This window comes from Xiphias gladius, chromosome 23 (genome assembly GCF_016859285.1).
Source record: "Xiphias gladius isolate SHS-SW01 ecotype Sanya breed wild chromosome 23, ASM1685928v1, whole genome shotgun sequence".
Classification (NCBI taxonomy): Eukaryota; Metazoa; Chordata; class Actinopteri; order Istiophoriformes; family Xiphiidae; genus Xiphias; species Xiphias gladius.
In genome coordinates, this window is record NC_053422.1 from 10814070 (window position 1) to 10839166 (window position 25097).

The 25097-nt window shown below is 42.3% G+C and overlaps 1 protein-coding gene across 12 annotated transcripts in view; it reads right to left on the reverse strand.

Moving 5' to 3' along the window:
• The window catches only part of pcdh19 (protocadherin 19), a 225426-nt gene that overhangs the window by 14264 nt on the left and 186065 nt on the right, over positions 1 to 25097 (reverse strand). For 8 of the 12 annotated variants that reach the window (XM_040119350.1, XM_040119348.1, XM_040119347.1 and 5 more), the window contains 3 exons: positions 19222 to 19374; positions 10790 to 10848; positions 8871 to 9043 (listed from right to left, as the gene is read on the reverse strand). In XM_040119350.1, coding sequence (XP_039975284.1) covers positions 8871 to 9043; positions 10790 to 10848; positions 19222 to 19374 — 385 coding nt within the window. The remainder of the gene's footprint in view (positions 1 to 8870; positions 9044 to 10789; positions 10849 to 19221; positions 19375 to 25097) is intronic. The other 4 variants (XM_040119356.1, XM_040119354.1, XM_040119355.1 and 1 more) reach the window with 1 other exon arrangement.

Here is a 25097-nt window from a genome sequence, read left to right on the forward strand (position 1 = left end):
GAGAACTAAGATAAAAACAGGGATGGAGATGACAAAGGCATGGGGGGTTGGGGATTAAGGCCACAGTGAAATGAAAGAAAAATACAACATAGGAAGTCTCAAATGGATTAAAGAGGATGGAGGTGTAGTGTTTTTCCCACAGAGAGGAAGTAATAGGGGTTAAAAAAAGAAATGAACAGTGCTGCAGCACAGGAGACCCCCCCCCCTTTCGCTCTTCCTCTCTTACCCCAGCTGCAGTGATAAATGTCTCTTTGTATTCTGGACAGAAAACTGCAGGCTAAAATATACTTGTCAGAAGACAGCTGATTTTCCCCTTAAACAGAGCAGACTATATTCTTAATCTTTTCTTTCACAGAGGCAGGAGATAAAACAAATGCCGCATGCCAAGACACATAATGCCTAGAAAATCTCTCCCCGTTCTCTACACTTTTGTGCGGCAAGTTGCTACCAATATACTACTGTTTGTACAACGTATGTGTTTGCAGGAGGTGTAGCTATAACATGTGCAACTGCATGCTATTTGTACTTTTCCTAAATTTCACAGCATCCTTAATCCCTGCAGTGTAGCCATGGTTCCACTATGAGGGCTCCTAAATGGGAGTCAGTGCTACAGGTAATGGAGCTGATTATAGCTATCTGGGCTACGGGCCAGCTGCCAGACTCTGCCCTGCCTAGAGGGAGTACAGGCCGCCTGGTGTCTGATATCCTGGGATCCCTGTAATACAAGCCTTGCTTTGGCAGTCACTCGGTGACTATCCTGCCCACGTCCAGCCGCAGACTGAGGCTCCATTGAGTTTGTCTATGTGTATAGTATGTCCTCATCGGGTTGTTTACTACACGTGGTGTCAGTCTATAGTCATACCGTCTCAGCAACAAGGCTGTCGTAAGTCATGCTTTTGTGAAGGAATATTAGGGACTCTTGAGAGTTACACTATCTGCTATTATCTGTCTGAGTGGTTCTAGCCGCCAATGGCTAATCACTTGGGGATGCATTCCACTGGCACTGCCATAAAAATCTTTCTCTCAGCTGACCAGCAGCCATTAGAGTTAATACGTTTCCATACAACTAAACTACAAAAGCGAATATGTTTTGTAGGAAATGTAATCGTGACTGCGTTACATTTTCTGTGAACGTAATGAGGATATGGTTCTGAATGAGTTGATACTGAACATATCGGTAAAACGTTCACAGACAACATTTGTTTTCTGCCAAAATATCCAATCTTGCAGTACAATATCCACTCGTAGTGACTACAGAATTTTTATACTTGTTTTATGGTTACGCTTAGGGGACCTTTCGTAGTCATGTTTATAATAATAACCACTTTGTTGAAGCTAATGAACAATCGTGGTCATCGTTAAAAGAAACCAACACTGACTGTCACTAGGAAACGGGAAACAACCAGCTGTCTCCTTTTGTGAAAAGTCTGACATTTCTATCCTGACGTCCAGCCTCTGTGGCCTTTGTCACTCTATAATAACGTAACCTGACTTCCTCCTTAGCTCCTGTCATAATTACTACAGCTGCTAGTCGTTCTGGGGAACTTGCTGAAAAGACTTATGCTCTCGTTTTCCTTCGGAGTAGTGTCTCTATAACTTCACACAGATACAGCAACAGATATGCAACAACACAGTGAACGAAGCGCGTATCAGTTTCCCTCGAGGAAAAATAATTTGCCTTGGCTCATTGTCCCTTTTCCTGTCACGATACGGTGTCATCCAACACCCTCTGAACTTGCACTGTTTGTGGTTGGGAATGATGTAAATAAAGAAAACATTGGCAGAGGAGACTTTGTTGACCTCTCACTATGTTGAATTTACATAGTGTGTAACAAAATCATTGTAAAATGTAAATTGAGATCATGGCAGGAAGTCCACATTAAACTGGGTGTACAAGAACCTCGTCCTACATAAAGATAGAGTAATGGTGAGAATGTCTACACTTTAGATAGATTTGTGGACAAGTGGGCATTAAGTACCACTGGGAGGTAATGCGGGTGATGTAGGGGCTGGGAAATCTTAAGAGAAACTAAGCAGACACGTAATGAGTAAAAATAATCAAATTTAAGTATCTCATTAAGCTTTTTAAGTAATCACCAATGGATTACTTTTTCTCAGTATCTTCTCCCTAACTGGCCGAATAGGTGTGTGTGGTTTCAGCATAAAGGGGGCTGCAGTCCCTCCAGCCCTACAGCCCTGTTTTAACCCACAGTCTTATTACTGCTTGCTTTGTATTGCAGTGGAAAAGGGGTTGTGCCCACGCAGTGACCTCAAAGAATTAAAAACCCAATGGTGCGGTTAGAAAAAATGGCTGCTGCCTCGGTTCCTCTGATGAGAACTAGAATCAATCGGAGCCACAAAAGGCGAGTAGACTGGAGACAATGCCATAGCTCTGCTACTTGAATTTCCCTCTACCCATAGTATTTCTCTCTTGAGCCATCTCTTTATCTTTCTCCCTCTCTCTCTGTCTTTTCCTCTCCTTCTCTGATTAACCTTTAAAAACACACACTTGCAGCCACACACACACACACACACACACACTCGATATACTGTGTACACACTTTCAGACAGATTTAAAATTCAGGTACTCTCTCCTCTCTCGTCTCTGTTTAATACACACTCGGCCCCCATCAACTTCAGCATATTACCTGTTCTTAATCTCCCTCCCTCTGTCTGGGATCATCCTGATCCCCCTGTTTTCCCATCTGCTGTCGATCGGGGCCCAGCTTGGCTAGGTGTTCAACAAACAACTGTGATTCACTTGGTTTCTGCGGAGATTATTAACACACCTAGCATGCCACAGCGTCATGAATAAGCAATGGAGATCCGGAGCCCTATTTTCTTGCTGTCTCTGTGTTTCCTCCCCTCTTTCTCCGTCTCGCTCTCTCTCTCTCTCTCTCGCTCCCACTCTCTCTCTTGCCCTGCCGCGTTGTGAACTGAATGCCAGGATTGTCTAGAAAATGAGCTGTCAGTGGAGGGCCTGCAATGAGATACATCAGGCTCATTGTGAGCCCTAGAAAATAATGAACTATTCCCATTTCTCCCTCTGATATGTTCAATACACTATCCATGACAAGTGCAGAGAGATAAGCAGTCCCCTCTTGAGCTGATTAAATACACGGGGTATATTCAGGAGAGCTTTGGCAGAATGAAGGTTCAGGGGATGCCATTATGGTATTATAGCATTACTATGTTTTCAGTCTGGGCTGGAGATGAAGACCTTTTGCATGCATTTTTGTTTGTGTCTGCGTTAGTGCGTGCAGTTGAGGAAGAGCAGCTAGAGGCAATGCTTGTAAAAACTTAACGGAGAATCAAAACATGTCAAGTTTGTTTAAGTCCTTCTTCACATCTCTTAACTTATTCCCTCTTGGAATTAACTAAAGAATTAAAGGGATGGGATTGCGTATGATTTTTAAAGAATTTGTTAGTTTTCTTATGGAAGTACTGCAAACAAATACTATCAAGAGGCCACAGCCAATTTTTAATATTTAGAAGAGACATAAAAGCAATGTACTTGGAGCAGAAACAGACTTGCTTTATACAGTGAAATATGTAAGGAACCCATCTTCTCTTTAAGTGACAGAAGCCTAGTCTGTTTTACCAGGAGCTAAATCAATATTGGTCAGCTCCGTTTTTATTATATTAGGTGTAATTTCAATAAGACAGAACTATAGACCTCACTGAGTCACACAATTAAGTTCATAGATGTAAGCGCGATAAAAAAAGATAGGCCCAGATGGACACAGCTTGAAATCAAATTTCATTTCCTTCTTTTCCTCAAGTCTCTACATCTCACAGGCAAAATATGCATCTTTGTTGTTCATTACAGACTTCACTACACCTGCTAGCAAGCATTCTCTGGTGTGTTTGAGCATACAGTGTGTGTGCACTCTATCTTCCTTAATGCTTGTATTACACTGAGCTCTTTGTCACTGTCAGCCATTTTACCTCCACCATGGGTTCCACATTAGATTAGGCAAATCAAAATCAAAATGGATGGTCCCAGTGTAGAGTTTGTAAGTTAATCTAATCGTAAAATATCATAACACAACACGTGTTGTTGCCAGTCTGAATCACAAGAAGAGTTTTGATACTTAATTCAATCAAATGTTGGTTGAGAATCAGTCAAATCCTCTGGCACATTCACAGTTATCTTGGAGTGAGAGAAAAAAAAAAATCACTACTACCTGTCAGAGAGATTGTTTCCTCTTCTCCTCTTTTTATTTTCCCTCGCTAAGACTGCTTACCAGACTCTCAGCTCATCTCTCCATCTCTGTCCCCCTCACACACACACACACACACACACACACACACACTCTCTCCCCCTCTCGTGTTGTCAGCACAGTCCTGTTCCTGTTGCCTTCCTGATTCTGACACCTGTCAGCATTTTCGTCAGTAGATCAGAGAACTGCAAACTAGAAATGTTCCCATGTTGAATTTAGGGCAAGTTTGCAGCAGAAACATGCAAGGTGCCTTTATTCTTCCTTTAATTCAACAGGGGAAGGGAACTGCTTGACTGGCACAAAGTTGGGAGATATGGGTTGTAGATGTTTGCAGTCAGTAGATGGAAACAGAAAAGAAAGACATATGGAGAGTGAGGAAAAGAGAGAGAGAAAAGGTGGGGGTGCTGAAATCAATTAAGAACAGTGAAACCCTGCAGATCTGCTGATGGAAAAAGGGAATATGGAGAAGTCTGCGGCCCGCAGTGGGGGCTTCCATTCCTGGGCTACAGCTTCAGGCACACACCCATAGGGAGCTAACAGATAGATGAGAGATATTCTCAAGAGGTGGAGGCCAAGGAATATGTCAGAAATAAAAGAGGCCCGTTCCCTGTTCTCGCTAATTGAGCAGTCTTGGATCCCTTTGAGTCTAATAAACCAAGAGCGAGGGATTTTTTTTTTTTAAGAACACTCACACATTGACCTGGAAATAATTCCAAAGCCAAGACCACAAACCTCTAAACCCACAAATCGGACAGTTTAAAAAAAACATCATGCTGTCCCTTTCCCTCCCGAAGCGATAAATCAAGCATTGTAACAATACATGAATCTTAATCCTTAAAAACCATGGCTCATCCATATCCAGGAGGAATTAAAGTGTGAGCTATGACAATCAAAGGAAGTCGAAAAAAAAATAGATTTAGCTCTCTTTGTCACCAGCCCCCTCGGAGTCTGTTCCCTTGCTTCTCCCTTGACACTAATGGTTCTACAGAGCCAAAGCTAGCATGTCGCACATTTCAACCAAATCCCCCTAACTTCACAGACATGCCTATAAAGATAAAGAGGGATTCATTTTATATAGCTCTTCTCAGTTTATAGTTATGGCGATATCATCCATATTTATTGTAATGGCATATATGAGGGACCCATTACATGTTAAAGATAGCCCTTCCTTTGTAGATTTTAAGAGATTTAATGTAATTTGTTCTTCAGATACTTCCCTAATCTAATCCACTGGGTGAGGATATTTCAGGTCAGGCTTTCAAAAAGAGCACACACGGCTCTTTAGATTCTTGGCAGGGATTCAATAAAGAGGCATTCGCTCAGATTTAAGTCTAAAATCTCTTCACAAGCACTTGGCTGAAAGTTACCTTAGTAGTGGCTGGTGCAGTAATAATGAATAGCGTTGTTGAAACCGCATCACTGAGGAAAAAAGCATAACTGTGATGGACAGAAGCCAAATATCAAACTCAGTAAATTGATACAGAAAGGAAAAATACCCACTGTGATATGGCGCTCGGTTAGTTAGCGGCTGAATTTCATCTCACAAATGGATTCCCACATGAAAGCCCACAACATGATGTGGATGCAGGATCTTTGTGTAAAGGTAACGGCTTGTCTCCTGGGCAAACGACACCTTTACATGGCACTGGGAATGGTAAATATTTGCACTGTAAAAGCCTGAGAGTTTAACCCTTCCTCCTTTCAGCTTCCTTTTGTTCTCAGCACTTATCAACACAAGAAAACAGAACAATAATAACACAAAAAAAAGAGAAGGCTTCAATCCTCAGCTTGTGTGTGCTGTTGTCCTTTGGCAATTGCAGTCTCTAAACTTGTTTTCTGCCTTTGTTGGCAGGAGAGGCGCCCTATACAAGACTTACTCCCAGAAGACATTGAAGCAGCAGGGTGTTTAGTGAACCTGCCTATTTGTGTTTTGAAATTCATTCCATTCACTGACAACTAGCAGATAGTGTTCATTTTTGTCAATTAAGACAGATGAGGTCAAAGTAAAAACACATCATCACGACTGTAAGCACTGCAGTTCTCCTATTATACAAACCTAAACTGTTCTATTTCTGCCATTGTACTCAAGTCAGTTTCCACAGATGAACATGAAGCAGGGAAATGAGGAGGCTAGTGTTCTCCTTAGGGGTCCAAAAAAAAAAAAAATCTGATGATGTAAAATCCTCATACAACAGAAGAGACAGATTTAACTGCGCGTCATGCTAAACCTGCCCATCTCTGTCAGCCTACCATGGGTTTAACTATGTAATTAGACCGTTGAGATGGTGATAGAGGGATGATTTCATTTGCTATGACATTACATTTCTGCATGTGCAGGGATCTTTGGTCAATTCATTTAATAACTTGAAAATGCGCTCAGTAAAGCGCAGACCTCTGCCAAGTCCAATTTCAAACAATATACACCAGACTCCAGAGGAAAAATTCAAATTCATAGTAATTGATCCGGATCTGCCCTAAAATGTAGTGGGTGCTTCCCTGGCCCATGCCACATCCATCCACCGAGTTTGGTGCAAATTGGTTTAGTACTTTTTCCGGCTGACAAATAAACATACAAACAAACCAACATACAAACAAACGTGGTTGACTGCATAAGCTCCTTGGCGGAGGTAATTATGAACTCTCTTTACTCTCTGGTGCTACCGCTGCTGCTGAATGACTTTCAAAACAAAGGAAGGAAAGGTTCTAGAGAAGCCATTTTGTTAAGTCATTAGTGAGAAGAATTGCTGGCCAAAAGTGAGACTGTAGCTGACCGCAATAAAAGAAAGAAAAGAAAAGCCAATAACAAACCATCTAATTGTAATTCCAAACAGATACTTTGTTATCATCTTTTCATTCTGGTCAAAACAATTGACAGCACTGTGAAATAGCCTCTTGCTCTGTTTACCAGCAATGTGGAGCTGCATTACACATTCAGGAGGCATGCATCCATTTTGCTGAAACAGATACAATCATTGGTGGTGTTAATGAAAAAAAGAACTAGCTGAGAGAGCTCTCCCCAATTGTAATATTCTTCATGTATATCATTTCTAATTGTCTCCAATAATGAGATCCCACCCCTGGAAGACCTGTCAGCATGCATTTTTTAGAGGCACGGGAATTTTTGCGGGTTGTGGAGTAATTACAGCCGGCAAAGAGTAGTCAGCAAATTCACTTTTCATTGTTCATTACTGTCTGATGCCACTGAGGGAACACCCAGTACAAGTTGATTGTAATGGTCACCATACTCCCTGACCCTATATATGTCTATCCGTATTTCTCAGCTAAGGCATTGGAAAAGAATGAGCTACCAGCCATGAAGGCAGATCCATTTGTATGACTCCATTCTTGATTAAAATAAAGTGTAAGTTGTCTAATGTTACGATTCCCCGGTCGAACAATATCAACAGAAAATTAATCCAATGAAGTATCTGGTTAGTTAAATATGGCAGGGACCAGACAAGGAAGAGCCTACACATGCCTAGTACTGCTTGTTCAACCACACCCACACACTTCACAGTCCACTGATAAAAATAGATAAATAATTTAAGAAAAAAAATCACATAATCTTCATTCCTTTATGCATTTTTCTAAAGTAGGGTTCCTTTTCGTTATCTCTTGCTCATTAAAACTTCTCCTCTATATGAGCCTAGGAGGAAGAAAGTGAGAGAGTAGACAGACTCACTAGGGCAGTATTAGTAAAAAGGAACCAAAATTATTTCGATGGTAACTGAGGGAAGAAAAACTAAACTTGGCACAAGTTCCCAAATTGGAGCACAGCACAAATGTAAAGTTCAGATACAGCGAGTGATATCTGTAAGTGCTGTCCTCAAGCGTGTGCTTTTACAATAGAATGTTTCCTCCCCACTCGGAATAAAATTGCTAATGTGAGTCATCCAAAATGTCTGCAATTTTCACATAGACTGGCTCTGGTGCTCTGCTGAGCCGTTGCACCTGTGCATGTGATGTTTCCTTTGAGCTCAGTAAATACCCTCAGGTGCATACAGTAACATCCTGGTCTGCTCCACACAGCTTCAGCTTTATCTTGCTTTCTCTCCTCTCTCTCCCTCTTACTGACCCACTCTCTTCCTCAGTCTGACTGGCAGTAGTTAAGGATGAACATGACCCTTACACTGACTTCTGCCAACCAAGTGGATGTCTTTTTAAACGGTGAGTCAGAAATGAAACATCAACATTAATTCCCTGCTAAATGATCCCACTGAATAATGGATGAGGGCACATGAAGATATGTAGATTTCCACCTTCTACCTTTGTGAGCCTAATTGCTGCCATTCAAACACATCTGAAGTCAGGCTGGCTTCAAAAGCAGACATGGCTACTATCAGTCAATAATGTTGCCTAAGCCTGTATCAAAGGGTAGCCTTAGCTGTCAGAGATCCCTCACATTAGCTGCTCTGGCAGGACATCAAAGACAAAGAAAGTGTGCTGTTATTCATACTTGCACCTCTGAAGCCTGCGATGGGCATAATGCACCTTAGAAAGACGTTCTGGTGGCATAAAAACAGACTCGAGCGCACACACAAATACACGTTGGTCTCATCTTGGAACTGGCAAAACATACTCCAAAGGACGATGCAATCCTCTAAAAACACAGCTCACACACTTGCGTACAAGAACAGATTTCCTTACCTTGGTCTGGCAGCTGGCAAACATTGGGAGGGACAGTCATGTTCAGCACGTCATTGACAGCCGTGTCAACATAGTGTCCTCTCTGGACATCATGTTCACTGTCGGTCTGGTCGCTCTCCTCGTGGCCGCTGTCCTTCAGACTGTTCCCCTCCAGGTCCTTGAATGTCGATGTGCTACATGGGGGCCAGGAGGGAGGAGAGGGAAATGTTGATTAACTGTCACATCACCTTCTCTAACATGCTCTCCGTCATCCTCTTGTCTGTGATGGTTTGTGACGAGCTGTCCGTCTTTCCCTTTGTCCCTTTTTATGTCCTTTCTCCAAATTCTTTGCCCTTTTACGCGATCCATTTCCGTGAATTCAAAACAGATGAACAGTAATTTGTTTTAGGATAAATCTTTGTTCAACACTACAGTTTTGCAAAGTACAAAGTCTCGCTCTAGCACCTATGCTAATCCGTGCTGTTGAGAGCCTTTTTGGATTATGTGGTAATGTTTTACCTTCACAGATAGCGAGGCAGCTACGGAGTGTTTCAGACAGGGATATTTTGGATGGATGCACTGACTTCAAGGACATCGCACTGAACAAACAGGAGGCAACCCCCTCACTACAATCAAACAAATACTGCAGTAATCAGGAATTCCTGGAAGCAAGATGGATGTAGAAAACGCTGGGAGCATACAAACTGAGCATCTGTCTTGTTTGGGGCTCACAGTCAATACAGAGGGTTGGGTGGGGGGGCACAATCAACAGCTGCACAGTAACAGCGTGATTTCCCTTCATTTGATTTCCATCCCACTGGAACAAATTCTGCTTTACAAACAACACTAAATAGTGGTGAATATATGAGCATGTGTTCTTGTGTGAGAAATAAATATATGATATGAGTTTATGTAAGAGGAGAAAAGAGGTTAGGAACGAGTAAAAAGAATCGACAGTAGAGAGAACAAAAGCGTGTAAACAAAAAGAAAGGTAGAGGAAGTGAAGGACAGTACAAGGTAGCTGCATTCCCCAGCCCAAGCCTCACATTCCCCAGCCTGGGAGAGAGGACTGCGGTGGAGGTAATGCTGGCTCTCTGATGTTATCACTGTAATTGCACCTGTCCCAGACCATAGGCTCACTGGCTCCTGAGGGGATTCCTTTGTAGTGTGCTGCAGAGGCCCACACTTGAATACTCTTTGTTTACATTAATGCAGGGAATCTTTTGGGGGGGGAAATTGCCATAATGGGTTTTCAAAAGGCCGGGATGCCCTCAAACAAAAGAAAGCCTGGAATGTTCCATAGCTGCAGGTGAAAAGGGAGAATAGTAGTTTTAGAAGAGAGCCTGGTTACAAAAAGCTCTATGGCTGGAGGGCATTATTATATGACCCCCGTCCCAACCCCCAACCCCTGTATTCCCGCAACCCTATCTAATGTCTTCGGTCAGGTGGACTGAATAAGACTGCACAATGAAACGTTTATCCTTCACTTCTTCACCCAAGAAAAAAAAAAGAACATAATTATTCTGAATCCGTTGCCATAATTATTATGAATCTCTTGCCTTCAAAAACAGTGGAGACATCTCTTGAATATAATTTAATCATTGAGTACATGAGCCACATGTGTTGATAATGAACCAAATTACGGGAGGGTAAAAAGGTTATTTTTAAGTATGAAAAGCATTGCTTGCAGGTCCTGTTGCTCTATGTAATCTAATAATCCGAAAGTATGAGTTTGTGGTTCTTTTCAACAAGTGTCTACTAAACGCATTATGGAGTAATGCTGTTTATCCCAAAATCTTATTCTCCCATTACACTTACACTAAATGAAAAACACACAGGAACACAAGCAGCTGCAACGATAGCTGTGCACTCATTAGATAAAACAATTACAGAGAACAATGGTAACGAGGCACTGGTAGCAATTCCTAATCAAGACATACCTTTTAATGAGGTGGGCTCGGCTGTTCACGTAACTGGAGTCAATGGAATAATTCTCCGTCTGTAAGAGAGTGATGCAGGGGTTGGGGGATGTGTGGGTGGGGTGGTGGCGGTTGAGGGATGATGGGGGGGCAACAGAGAGAGGTACTTTTAATAATGGAAGCAACCCAAATAATGTTACCAGTAATTGGCTTTCAGTAGAAATGTTATTTTACACAAAGGCCCCGGTGAGCAGCCTCGGCTTTTATAGGGCTGTATCCTATTCTCTTTCAAAGCACACACGCAGAGAGGCTGACTGGGAGCTGAGAGCTGAGGAGAGTGCTGCAGTGAGCGCAGCCTCTATTCTCCTCTTCACCCTCCCCGCTCTCCATCCCGTGCTCCCTCCCTCCACTGTCGGTCAGCCCACCGTCTTTAAAATTTAGTCATTAGGGAGAACAGACTATCATGTAGACAGAGGGAGAAGAAAAGTTTCCTTCTTTTCTTCTCTGAACTCTTCACTTTCACCATGTTTGAGAAGACATTAATGTAGAAATATTAAATAAATAACTGCAAGAGAAGTAGATGAAATTAAGAGTGTACCAGGGGAATCTTAACTCTGCAATTGCAGATGAAAAGGCTTTCAGAATATACATACGATAGATCTCTGACCCACATTAGAGAACACAGTTCAAAGGCATCCTACATTCTTTTTTTTTTCCCAGCATTTATTTAGCAAGGAGAATGTCTGACAAGTAAGAGCACATGGACAGAGCAGGCAATGTACACTGAGCAGGTAGCCCCTCCTGAATCTGCCAAGCATCTACTCACACTAGGTAAGATGTCAGAGGGCCATAGGGTATCAAAGCCTCTCAAAGGACTTTTCCAGTCCTGTGAAAAGACAGGATACGACACTTTCGACAATGTTTGATAAGATGCAGGTGTTTTCTCCAGAAAGAAAGCAGAGCCTTCACTTAAAATTCCATGGCGCAGATACTGTTTCCTGATAAAAGCTGTGAGTCAATGGCTGACTTCCGAGGGAAGTCTACAGTACTGATAATCAAAGCAATGTTGAAAAAAAGTCACCCCTATGATAAGAAAGGTTAATGTAGGCACAAGAGCACAGCTGCTGATTATCAAGTGGGCTACACATTTGAGACAGGCCTGCTGTTGAGGTAGCAGTGGCCCTGCACAGCTGTCATACATGGTGACCAAACAGATTTGGATTAAAACTCTGTGTGCGACTGTGCGCACACTCTCTTTATTAGATGTTAATGAAGTTAAACATTTCAAAGTTTTTCAGCGCCTGCGTGTAAATGAAACCACAATGCTGAGGAGACTGAGCAGTGAGGACGGGGGTGCAGAGGTCTTTTTGGACCTTTTTTGAAATAAATACATAAATAGAAGTGGCAGAGTACAGCCGCCAATGTGGGGAGTTTACATCTGGCAAATAGCTCCCATGACCTGTTTGCAGTCTATGAAACATGTAAAAGCTTGGTATACAACCAAGCGCATGTCCTCGTTTAGAATCTTGGTATTGATGCCTTTTTATCATATATACACACACACACACACACACACACACACACGCAGAAATATGTGTAACTGGTTTTAATGTTGTGGCTGATCGGTGTATGTGCTGTGCAGAATTATTATCTGATGGATGCTGACGTTGCTCTTGTCGCTTTAGTTGCTGTAAAAGTTGCTCTGACTGTTTATGTCAGAGGTGTAGTCATCTTTCAATATTTTCCAAAGTGCATGGGTTTGCCTTCAAACATTAGCAGATAAGCTGTTGTTTGCCATCTCACCTCATTTAGTCCTGATCATCTTAGCAGGAAAATTGTATAATGATGAGCAACAATGCAAGGGCAGGCCTCTGATTGGGGTCTGCTAAATTATAATGCAATGTGTTTGTGTTGAAGGTTAGCATCATTCCATCTTCTTTTTATCATTTACCCCTAATTAAACTTTAACTCATTATTATAGAGAAGATAATTCATAAAAAGGAATTTAATTAACATTTTATTATTAGCACTTAATTTGGAGCACACCGTGTTTGTTCTCTTGTATTACCCCTGACTCCTTTTGTTCCCATTTGGCTTGACTCCATTAAATATCAAAGGTAACAGCAGTGGCAACATATTGCAACTTATTTTAATCATGAATAAAACATTACATATATTATTTGATTAATTTATAAATTATGCCACATTTTAAAAAGGTATATCTGGGGGGGGGGTTTATATCAAAGAATAACTCCCCCTTAAAAAATTTCCAGATCTATAAAACGTCTATATTACAAAGATGTACTGTATATGCGTATGTTTTGTGTTCGACCTGTGTTCCACTTTGGTCCCAGTGAACACGAATTAAACTGCCTCATCTTCTACAGTGGCTGCGCATCCAGTGAGAGACTAATGAAAATGCAAGGCATGGATAACAAGGGGAGAACTTCATTTAAAAGACAAGATAGAAAATTTCTTGTGAATGTCACTCTGGATGCAGCCTGTAATTGGTTTGGATGGCAGGTTCTGTGCGAGCACGGCCTGTAGAGGAAGGCAGTATAGCCCCCTCTCTCAGGATTTTTACAGGGAGGCCTATTAAGTGTGTGGTAGGTACAACCAAAAGAGACTCTTCACAATATTCCACCATTCAATACTGTCGCATTTCTTCCACTCCAGCTCAACTTCAACACAGCAGCTCGTCACTGACCAAAGGATTCAGTGGAGAATTTCCTTTACTTATCAAATTATCAGACAAAATAAACAAACATCCACAGTGTGAGGGCATAATCTTGGGCATTGATGAGTCAATCGAGAGTGCCTGTTCTCAGGAAGAATCGGATGCATTAAGCCCAGGCTTCATTTAAAGAAATGTAATATCTTCCCCCACATTTCTGACTGACCTCAAATTGGAGGATATGTCAATAAATATTGCTGGGAGGTCAAGTTTCAGGCAAGATGATGAGCACTACTTAACTACAGCGAGGACGCCACAAATGGCTACTTAATCAGGTTGGACAATGTGTTGTTGTGATCTGAGTGGCCCCAGTTTGGCGGCCAGAGCCACTCTATCCCCATAATTATTGTTCCGTTTCATCTGAATGACTAGAGGGAGGAATGTAGTTCCTGGTGCCGCTGGGTGACTGATAGGTACTGTCAGGATGAGTGCGGAGGGAAGTGGAAAGAGTGTTGAGAGAGAGGGTGAAGATGGAAGGAAATGGGTGAGACTTGACCTGCAGGAGACTTGTGGTCCAGCTGCTACAGCCCAGTAGCTTTCCCCCTTACCCCCTTTGCTTCTTTCTCTCCAGTAAAACCTGAGGCACAGGGACGATGGGATCGCTTCTCTGCCACTGAGAGGAAAAGCAATCTCCTCGCCTAGTTGCTGCCATAAGATTTGATTTGCCTTCCTCCCAGCGTGACAATTGGTTCTGTAGTCTGCATGCAAGTGTATTCATTGTGCGGGGGCGTGGGGAGCACCAGAGAGAAGAGGAGTATTGGGGGATTGAAGACACCAGTTTTTACATCAGTAAACACCTGACAAGTTCAGCAGATGTCACACAGATAGGAGCGAAAAAAGAGAGAAAAAAAAGGTCACATAGCTGCCCTATTGTATGAATAATCGAGGCAGACAGCAGAGTACGTCATTTAAACAATGAAGAAAGTTAGGAAAATATTGATAGATGCAGCGAAATGCACTAATTACATGCTATTTGGAAAAAAAAGGATGTATATGGTGACGCGATCAGCAATCTGTTTCTTACTCAATAATTTAATTTATAGACAATTTTTAAAAAAAAGAACTGATGTGATTTTAAATTACACGATTGAACCTTGCTCAAAAATAAATGCATACCGTCTTTTAAGCAAAGCTAATATTCGAGATAAACTGTATCTATTAAATACGAGTTAAGGGTGGGGCGATTGTACAACACGTTGCACAGACTTTTAGATGCTCAATTTTTTTTTAGACACACTAAAAAAAAAAAACGGAGCATCTAAAAAGAAGAAAAATCGATTACACAAGTGAGTGTTTCATGTCTGTCATGGATGAAACTCTTTAATGTCATCAATTTAGCTGACAAAAAACATCCATCCATGCTTGTTGTGGACCCAAAATGCTCTTACTGCCACACTAAAATGCACGGTTTAAACATACAGAACAACAGACTAGACAGAATCAATTAAAACTGTCAGATCGAATTTTGCAGCTTCATTCTGTGTTTGAGCAGTCTGAGGTTTTGCCTCAGTCTTGGTTTATTGTTGCTGCTGCTTGCTCATGGACTCCCCTCAGTCCCAGAAGGAAATGTTACACATAATGTGCCTTGTTATTGATATCCCATTGCTAAAGGAAGGAATGAGGAGAAAAGCGATCCAAAGGGTTTACAGGGCAAGCCGGCTACAATTAGATAATAAAAAAAGGCTTCATTAACCAGCTAGGTTTAGCTGTGATTAAGTTAAAAGAGTAGTGATGGCTAAAAAAGTTGCTGGATGAAGGACGGTCAGTGTCTGAAACTGGCTATTTATACATGAATGTATTCTGCAACCCCCTATGTAATTTTGCAGTGAGGGTGCGGAGGAGTGTGTGAGTGTGTCTGTGTCTGCTGGTGACTTTCTCATCCCATACACTGAAAAGAAATGCTTCGCTTTGAGCCTCTTGCACATTCTCGTTCTTGCACACACAGTGTCTCTCTTTCTGCTTCAGTACAGAGAGACTGCTCCAACTATCGCTGACTGGCAGGGCCGTGCCGGCGTCCGACCACCACACCCGTGGGTCGACACCCAGCGGCACCTCCAAGCAGCTCGTATTCAGTCTGTATGACACCTATGACGAAGACATAAACCACCAAAGCTCCAGCTCAGAGTGGGTTTATATTTTGTTTACATTGTGAGAAAGAAAAACTCCCATTCGTCCCCCGAGTTGGCGTAACCCTCCCTCACCAACACCTCTCTGGCCTCTACCCCGACACCCATCACATCAGCTTCTTCCCGATTATAGAATTTCCCATAGATCCTGTGCCATCTGCTAGATTATAGATTTCCCTCTTCCTTTAGAGAAGGCAATGCCCCTAAGGGAGGATCAGTGGTAAAAAGGGTGAAAGAGTGCCTGAGGCACAGCCATGGCTGTAGATGAGATTACATTTTCTATTTCTGCCTGCTAAAGGGGGTCTGTCGTGATGAATACAGAGAGTTGTTACCATTTAATATCAACTGGCTCCCTTGCAAACTCAAATTATACACAATCAATTGTGACAGAGGGGTACATGTGTGACAAATAACCTGCCACATTCTCTGTATCATTCCACTTCATCACCCATCAATTCAGCCCAAACCCAGTGGCCAATTTGGGAATCAATCATTTTATGAAAGTGAGTAATTCTGTTGAGAGTAGGTTTTTAAAAGCTTCCTTGCGTTGCCGTAGTTTATACATTTCTGCAGTCTTTGTGACTGGACAAAAAAATAAATAAACCGGGTGAATAAAGGACTATTATAAGGTCACTTGTGTCCTTGTGTTGAGTATTGTTTCGGCAAATTAAGTAACAGCTTCTCTGACACACAATGAAACAGACACGTAAACAAAACACAACTTCCTGGCTACATTTCCGGCTCATTTTTCTTGCCTTCCCGTGTGAAATCGAACAAATACTTGCCCATTCAAACCAAAACAATAACCTCCTGCTCTCTCAAAGTGAGGAAGATAGCCAAAGTACTAGGGCTGTGCTTAATCCACCTGTGTTTCACCCCCACATAGGAAACTGCAGATCCTACGACAGTCTTTTATTCTGAAACAGAGACAATGGTCCAGACCAGTCTCCATGTCACCCAGGCCTACAGGCTCCAACGAAGTCCAGTTAGTAGATAGGTGATTAATTATACATACATTGATAGAAACAACATTCATTATTCATGGGCTTCTCAACGTCAAAGCTATTTCCCTCCCTTTCAGCATGATGAAAAGATTTTAAATAATAGGCCCCCTCTGCAGACGTCTGCATTCCAACGGCGTCGGCTGATGCTAAAGAGGCTTAAGTCAGAGCTGTTGTCTTACCCGGGAATCACTGCTCGGGCCCAACATGTTTCGAACTGTTTCTGACTGTGTGGCTTCCTGGGTTGGTGTTTTTGCTTTGTCTTTGTCTTAGGAGACACGGCTGGAGCTTCTAAACCTTTTCAGACGGAACTGTAGTGTCCACATGGAGTGAATAAGGTCCACTGTGTCATCAGGCACATAGGGCTGGACAGGGTTACATTTAACACCTGTTCAGCGTTCAGGTCCGCGTGTGTTTTCAGACTTGGTCTATCTGCAAGTCAGACAGAAAACCTGAGCAGCTCTATGAGATTACGATTCATGGTTTTACATAGTCAAAAGGGGGAGGGAGGAAAAAAGACTCAACTATGTACACTGTTTCCTAAAAGAAATCGGCTTACTTTTCTTAAAGCCTGTGGAGCCCAATCAAACTCAAATAGCAGGAACTTCCCCTTTAGGCAGGTCTTGAGGGATTTTTTTTAATTTGGATGTCAGACCGAAAAGTTTTCACACTCCTCTCATCCCAAAATCCGTTAATGTGTGTATGGTGCCACATGAGAGAGGTAGACAGGGATTTTTTTTTTTTTTTTAAGCAGACGCTTGAATTGTTGAAGGTAACATCTAATCCAGGTAGATTCTGTGGTTTCTGGGGCCTCCGGGAATAAGCATTACAAACATATGTTTTTAGCAGTCATTTAATTTCTCTGAGAAAATTATTAGATAGCATTTTCCCTCTTGCCTGTGCCCTATATTAGCCAGTGTTGAGGTGGGAAGGGGGCACGCGAAATTAGAGCAAGAGGAATTCCCAAAGGTTTTTCCCTCCTCTCCTGGGCTGGGTTTTAAAAATAAACATTCAGAAACACTGCAGATTATGTAAACACGTTTTCCCTTAAATGCTTGAGAGAAGTGACTGAATAAACAGCATTACTTTGAGTCACTTTTGAAATTAGTAAACTTAGAAATAATTTTTTGATTAAGCCAATGCACTTGAGGACGACAGAAATTAGAGATCTGTCAGTCTGTGAAGACAGCTGATCAGCTTGCACTCTATAACATGGTGGAGCAAAGCTTGGTGCATTTTCTCTTAGCAACTTCAAGGTGGCTGCCAGTCACATTGGTGCTGCTGTAGTCTCTCTGTCTCTCTCTCTCTTTCTCCCTCCCTCTTGCTTTTTCTCTTGCTGACTGTGACAAGGCATCTTTCCAGACATTTTAGTTGGATGGAGATTTGCAGCAGCTCATTACAGACTGGGAGGCTCTGTGAGCGGATGCAGTCACTCGGAGATGGATTGAGTGGGTCTGTTTATTGACATGCCTTAATCTGACACTGGGTAAAGGGAATGAGTCACCGCCTCCAGACACACTACCACATCACAGCCACTCCAGCAAATAGGGAGGCAGCACCCAGGATACAAGTGGAACTTCATCAGCGCTCATTAATCCAACTACCCCAGGCCACTCGCTCAAACAAGCCATGTTTACTCTGTGTGTTGGCTGGATGGAGGGGTGATGATGCTTTTCAAAGGGCATGTGTGCAGGTGCTCAGATCCGCAGCGCACACACAAACGCGCATACTGTTGCACACACATATACAAATGTGTACTCCAGACTCTAGCTCATCAAAGACCCAGCCGCCCTCCTAACCCACAACCCCCTAAAAACACAATGTGTGTGTACACCAGCTGCTAAAACGCAGTCGATGCCGTTCGTCTCGCAAATCTGAGCTGGTGCGCAAAACAGGGGTGGATAATTAGGCTTGATGCCAAAATATGTATCATAGAATGGGGCTTTTTATTAAACAGATGGGCATACAAGATCTTTTAGCTCACGTCACAACAAGGCTACTCCTATCTTTGATCCAGCTATGGAGTTAGCCTTTTGATCCAGTTTGCCAGTGCTTCAGTGGAGGCACATCTGGTGCTAATATTTGGGATGGTCTTTCTAGGCAGCTGTCACTGCTGGGATTGACAGCAGAGTATTAGCTGTTTGCACATCACCGCTGTATCTATAAATCCAGCTTGTTAAAAGGACTGGGACAGTTTGCCATCAGGGTACAGGGAGGACAAAACAGAATCCAGTGCTATGTGGTCTGACACTATTGTTTTTTTAGTTGTGTTTTTTTGGTTACCCATAGTTGGTTTTTTTTTCATTTAGTACATTGAATGTGAGATTTGGAAATGTGAGGGCTCTATATTTTACATTTAACTGTAAATTTAAAAAAAATCTAGACCTCAGCAAAAAGGAGAAATATGCGTGAGCTGCGTAAGACAGTCACAAACAAAAATAAATCTGTCTTGAAGAATGCACACATGCATACACAAAGGCGCACAGGCAAAACAAGCAAAAGGGAATAAACAATGTGTGAGTCAGAAAGGGAATAACACAACACATATTTACAGTGAAACACACGTGTTCATACACAAACACACACACATACAGTTGCGGTGGGGCAGAAAGTCGGAGTGGGGCCTGCTGTCGCCTCCGTCAGGGACTGGGAGCCTAGCAGCTTGGGAGCAGGGCCAGTGGAGAGGACGCCAGATGCAGCGAGCTTGACCCACTCATTGGTGAGGGGAGGGGGGTGTTTCAGCAGCTGAAACACACAAGGATTAGCCACACTGACTTCATTTAATTTAATTTGTATTAGGGCCATCTTTGGGGGCAAACATCGTTTTTCACTGCGGGGGACATACGGGGTCATGGAAAACAGCAACAGACGGCGGATCTCTGCGTCCCACCCCTGCAGTGGATCCACAGGGGAAGGTATGGCACTGTATTCTCAGACTTCAGGCCCACTTACACACGTACACCCACACATATTTGAGTACAAATCTTGTTTCCCCCTAATTATGACTATATTATGAAGTCAAATCAATCCAATTGAAATGCATCTTAGACCCTGCATCCACCTTTCCACAGCTTGATTTCTTGAAATGAAGACCTGGAATCCTTTTGTTCTGCCACCATAAACAACATGTAGTAATATTCGGGGCTTATCAAGGCTCTGCTACGTGCACTTGTGTGTCCGTGTTTGTGTACGTGTGTATGCGTGTTGCAAACACACACACACACACACCCACAACCAAACCCACACACCCACACACCCACCCACACACACACACACACACACACACACACACACACACACACACTAAGCCGTTATCTACCAAGAACATATCTTAGGGGTGGATGTTTATCTGTGCTGATGCAGATTGGAGGGGTTCTCTTTGTCTCAGTGCAGCGGTACATAATATTATTTGTCTTTTGTTTTTTCATCGTTTATTTCTCTTAGGCTGATTATCGTTTGATATCCTATGGTGGAGAAATCCTTTTAGTTACCCCCAGGCATCTAATGTGCTTTTATTTGTTATCTGGGAATTTAATAAATGAAAAGAGAGGAAAAAATCTGTACACAATCAAATACAACCCTTTGTATTCTGTGGAACATGACTTTCAGTGTTAAGCAAATGAGGAAAACAACTGCAGTGAGTGAGTGAGTACCCAACATGCCTCCTCACAATTTACAATAGCTCTGTGGAAAAATATGTAGCGATCAGCCATCAAGTCTGCTGTAGCCAAAGCCTTCGGTCATATGAAAGCTTCCTTTTCGTCTTATGCAGGTGACATACTAATGTAAAGGTAATGTACCATGCACTGGGGAAATTAGTTTTATTACAAACACATGCAAAAAATAAAGGAAAAAAATGTGTGAGCTGCAAAAGCATTGCTTTGTCTCTGCTAGACAGAGAGGACTGTACTGCTGGACCCTCTTCAAGACTATCAGGCGCTCACGAGCAATCGTTTTTTTCCCTCTCTCCCTCAGCCCCTATCAAAAGATGTTAGTGTGTAAAATGTCAAAGAAAAAAGAGGCAAGAGAAGTAATCTCCTTCTCCTTTTTGATCGCAAGTGGAATAATTGGAACCCTCTTAGGCTCATTACATGAGTTGCCCGCCAGCCAAAAGACGGCTCCAACTGCCCCTCTTCATTCATGTTAGAGCTTTGAAAAATATTGCTTCCTCTAGTAACAACTCTTTATGAGATGCAATGACTAGAGGTCCTGGTACCTACATTAACGGGTAATCCCACAATGCCTTTGAAAATATATCTTTCAACTACCACTGTCAAACAACGATTTAGAGCAATGGGAAGGAAACAGCAACAGTCTGGCTCTGTAATAATGTCATTATGCATATTGCACAGCACTTCTCACCCTCAGTCTTTTTTGGCAATGCTGTTTTTCTGAATTGCACAAAGTATTGCATACATGTAGCAAGTTAATTTGGATCCCTATTACTAATAGCCTGGCCTTCGTTGTTATTACAATTTTGCTTGTAATTATTGTGACTCTAATTACTATTACTGTATTACCCAAATTGCCCTTATTCTGGGTTTAGATCACCCGCACTGATGATAGCCAAGACATGCCTATGAAGAATGGCACCAATGTCCCTTCAGACAAATCCAGTATAATTAGCTGTGTGCCTTACAGGGCCTGTGTGATGGTAATAATTAGAGCTACTGTATCAAAGGTCATGCAAAACAATTTAGAGAGGATGCTGGCTGCATGGGTAATGGGAAGAGAGGGGTAGGGGTAGCGACAAGAGGAGGGGAGAGCGCAGACGAATGTGGAGACTTTTCTCCTTTTCCATCTCCCAGAGGTGGAAGGCGTATGGTTGTTACTTTGCCTCTGCAATTGCTTCATTTTTAACCAATGCTCACAGAATAATAGAAATTGAAAACCCATTTTAATGGCAAGTGGACTCCCAGTTAACGTAGTTTAAATGGATCCATGATTAGATTTGAGGAAAGTGCTACAGGGTGTATCTGTGAACTGGTATCAGCTGAAATCGATTCCCTGCTTTTGAGGTGTGAGAGCTGCCCCATCACCCTTTTGTTTCATCTCTTCATTAACACTTACCCTTAGTTACCATTATTAATTGTGTGTGTGTGTGAGAGAGAGAGAGAGAGAGAGAGACAGAGAGACGATGTTGCTCCATCCAAGTGCACAGGTTAATGAGCTGAGTCAGAAATGTTGACACCGAGGTAAACAAGTAGTCACAATGAGATACTTCTATTTCAACGCTCCCCCCGTGTGGCTCGGCTCTCTCTGTAATTCCCAACCTGCTCCTAAGCGGAGAGCTGAGGGTTCACAGCCTGGATCCACCAGGAATTCGCCAGCTCCCTCACCTCACCACCATCACACCCTGATGAGATAAGTAACAGCCTCAAACTCAAATATAGCATCTCAAACAACACATACGCTTATGTGTGCTAGATCGGTCTCTATTCCCTCTTGCAACACTGACGGCCCACCTACACCCCAACTCCCAACAACACTTAATTAGCAGTGAGTGATACAAACAGTCCTAAACGGGTAGGATAAACCTGCTCTATAACGCCCGTCTTTGTTTGTCGAAATCACCTGAACCGTGCTTTAACTGCTCAACAGAACAAACCGGTGTTTTTCATATTTTAGCTCATTTAGTACAAATGAAGTACTTTACATGATTGTCCAAAAAAATAGTTTTTTTTAATTTTTTTTATACTTTTTTATAAATGTGTTTTCCTGCCCTCTTGGCAGCTTGTAGTTTACAGTAATTTCTGTACAACATTAGCGGAATAGTTTGACACTTTGGGACATATGCTTTCACTTTCGTGCCAAGAGTTGGACCCACTCCTGCCTGAGCCAGGGAGCCTGGAGACAGGAGGGCAAGAGCAGTGACTTTATGCAGTCTTTGCTGGTTGCCTGGACGAGACTCCAAAGTGACAGGCTATTGCTTTAAATTAATAAATAAATGGGAAAAAACATGAAAAACCATCAGTATGATGCTTAACTAGTAAGGTGTTCCAGTGATTAGTAGCAGAGCACCACTGGCCCATTTTGTTGAAGAGGACAATCTATTGCAAATACTATTTTTACTGGGTGAGTACATGTGGAATTAATGTTAAATATAGGCAAACTTGCACATCCCCTTCATTGTAGCTTTGATCAGTTTATCGTGGTCATATACTCAGATAATTTCTGACAACCCATTGCTCTTAAATCCACATTTTGTCAAAGAGTTAATAAATGTCTGTGTTAAAGTGATTAAAGGCAACAAGTACTGCATCATAGATCGCTGCTGGACATCTGATTTAGCTGCTTTATTTAGTTAGATTCAACTTACTGGTGAAATTCACTGGGGTGGGGGCAGAGGCATATGCTAAAATCCATATGCCTTTGTGGCTGTGGGGGTTTAAAAAAACATAAATTGTGATTATCATTGATTTCAGTCGTCAGATGCCTAATCTCAATGACTCATATCCACACTGGCCACATTGGGTGACGATGAACCGTCCTCCCCCCCATCTGAAGTCCCAAACAAGTGTTGAGAGAAGCAGTGATAAGCAGGTCCTTATCCTTTTAAAGACATTCTCGTAATCCAGCAGTGGTGGGACGAGGGAGGGGGCTTCAGCTCTAACGGACTTAGTTTGGATTATAGCTAGTCCTCCAAATTAAACCAAAAGTCAGCTTTCTGCAGTTGCTCATGCAAGCCGGCGACTGGCTTGTTACCAGTGCTGCTAACAAGGCAAACGATGGAGGTCTATTATTAGAAAATGCTCTCACTCAGCCACTAGGTCGAAAAAACGTAGGTAACGCAGTAGCAAAACTCAACCTGTTCCCACCTAAACTGAGTACTCGGCCCTCCTCCCTCTCCTTCTCTTTCACTTCCCAGTTGACCTCCTGTGACTGCACTCAAAATGTCTTCCATGCTGTGTACCTGACTCTCGTTGCCAACCAGCTTAGCCACAGACAAGCTTCTCAGCCAGGGCAAGGCTTCTCTGTCCCCACTGATGCTACTTCCCACAGCAAAACAAGGCCAAATCTGGGGCTTAGAGGCTAAAATGATCATTACTGGGTAGCGAACAAATGAAAAGTCAGAACACCACTCCCATGACTGTCCTCCCCAATCTTTCTTGGTATTTTGTTTGCTGTCCTATCGCACACAAACAAAAAGGGGGCAGCCACAAATTAACATTTAGGATGGACAACATTTTGGCCTGATAATGAAAAACAAAAGCTAAGAAAAACAAAGCTAAAACTGGATTATCTTTGTCTGTGGAATATACAGTATAGTTTATTCAAGGAAAATATAAATTTTTGTAACAATAAATTGAACGAATGGCTAAATATACTTATTTGCTTTTTTGATGAAAGTGATAAGAGAAGATCACCCTCCTCTGTGTGTGTTAAATATGAAGCTGCAGCCAGGAGATAAATAACTTAGCTTAGCATAAAGTCTGGAGGCAAGGGGGAACAGCTAGTCTGGTTCTGCCCAAAAGTTTGAAATGTGCAAACCAGCATGCGACATGTTATATCTTGTGTGCTTCACTAAGTAAGTAATCAAGTAAGTCATTGCTCCTGGCCAAGAAATCTTCACACTGAATAGACATATACAAGAATGGTATCAATCTTCTTATGTAACTCCCAGAAAGAAAGGAAATATTTTGAAATATATTTAAATATTCCCACAAAAGCTACAGTTGCCATTCATAACCTAAAAAAAGCTGTCAACTGTTTCTTTTAAGGGAATATTCAACCATACTGGGAAGCTAAATGCTTTCAGTGTTTGTGCCAAGCTAGGCTAAATAAATCCCAAAGCAAAAATCTCATCTAACTCTCCTTAAGAGAGCAAGTAAGTTAGTTTCCCAAGTTTCCCAAATGTCATATGTTCTTCTTGTATTTTTTATGATTTATATTAATATTCCTTTGCTGGTTCGCAGAAAAGCTTCTAAAGAAGTATTTCAACTTTTGAGCATGCCTGTATTTGCATGTATTATACATGTTGACGTATTAACGGTCCTCACAGCCCGCTTTGATGTTACACACCAGAGCTAGATAAGCACACTCCATAGTGACCTTCTTGCCATGCTCCCCAACAGAGCAGTCAACCCCTGTTATTAAAGCACAAAGATTACAAGCAGTCTTCCATTTAACAAGTATAGACACGCTGCCTTCCCTACTCACTAGCTCCCTACAAGATTGGACTGGGAACAGCTCTCAAATAGAGAACAGGTACAGGAGAGTAATCTTGAACTAAGGAGGTTACTCAGGAAAGTACTGCACTCGGAGCAGTCTGACAGAGGCCAAGTGCTTTTCATTCATTAACTTGGCCGCCTGAGCTGTGGTATGTCAAATGGTGGACGTGAGGGGAAAGTCAAAACTGACGTCCCATTGTGCTCCACAGCCAGACAGCGACTCAACCCTGAATACTGTTTTGTGACGCCACAAGAGAGTGCAAACAGGCGGGCGAAGTCGTTATCAATTCCCTTGCA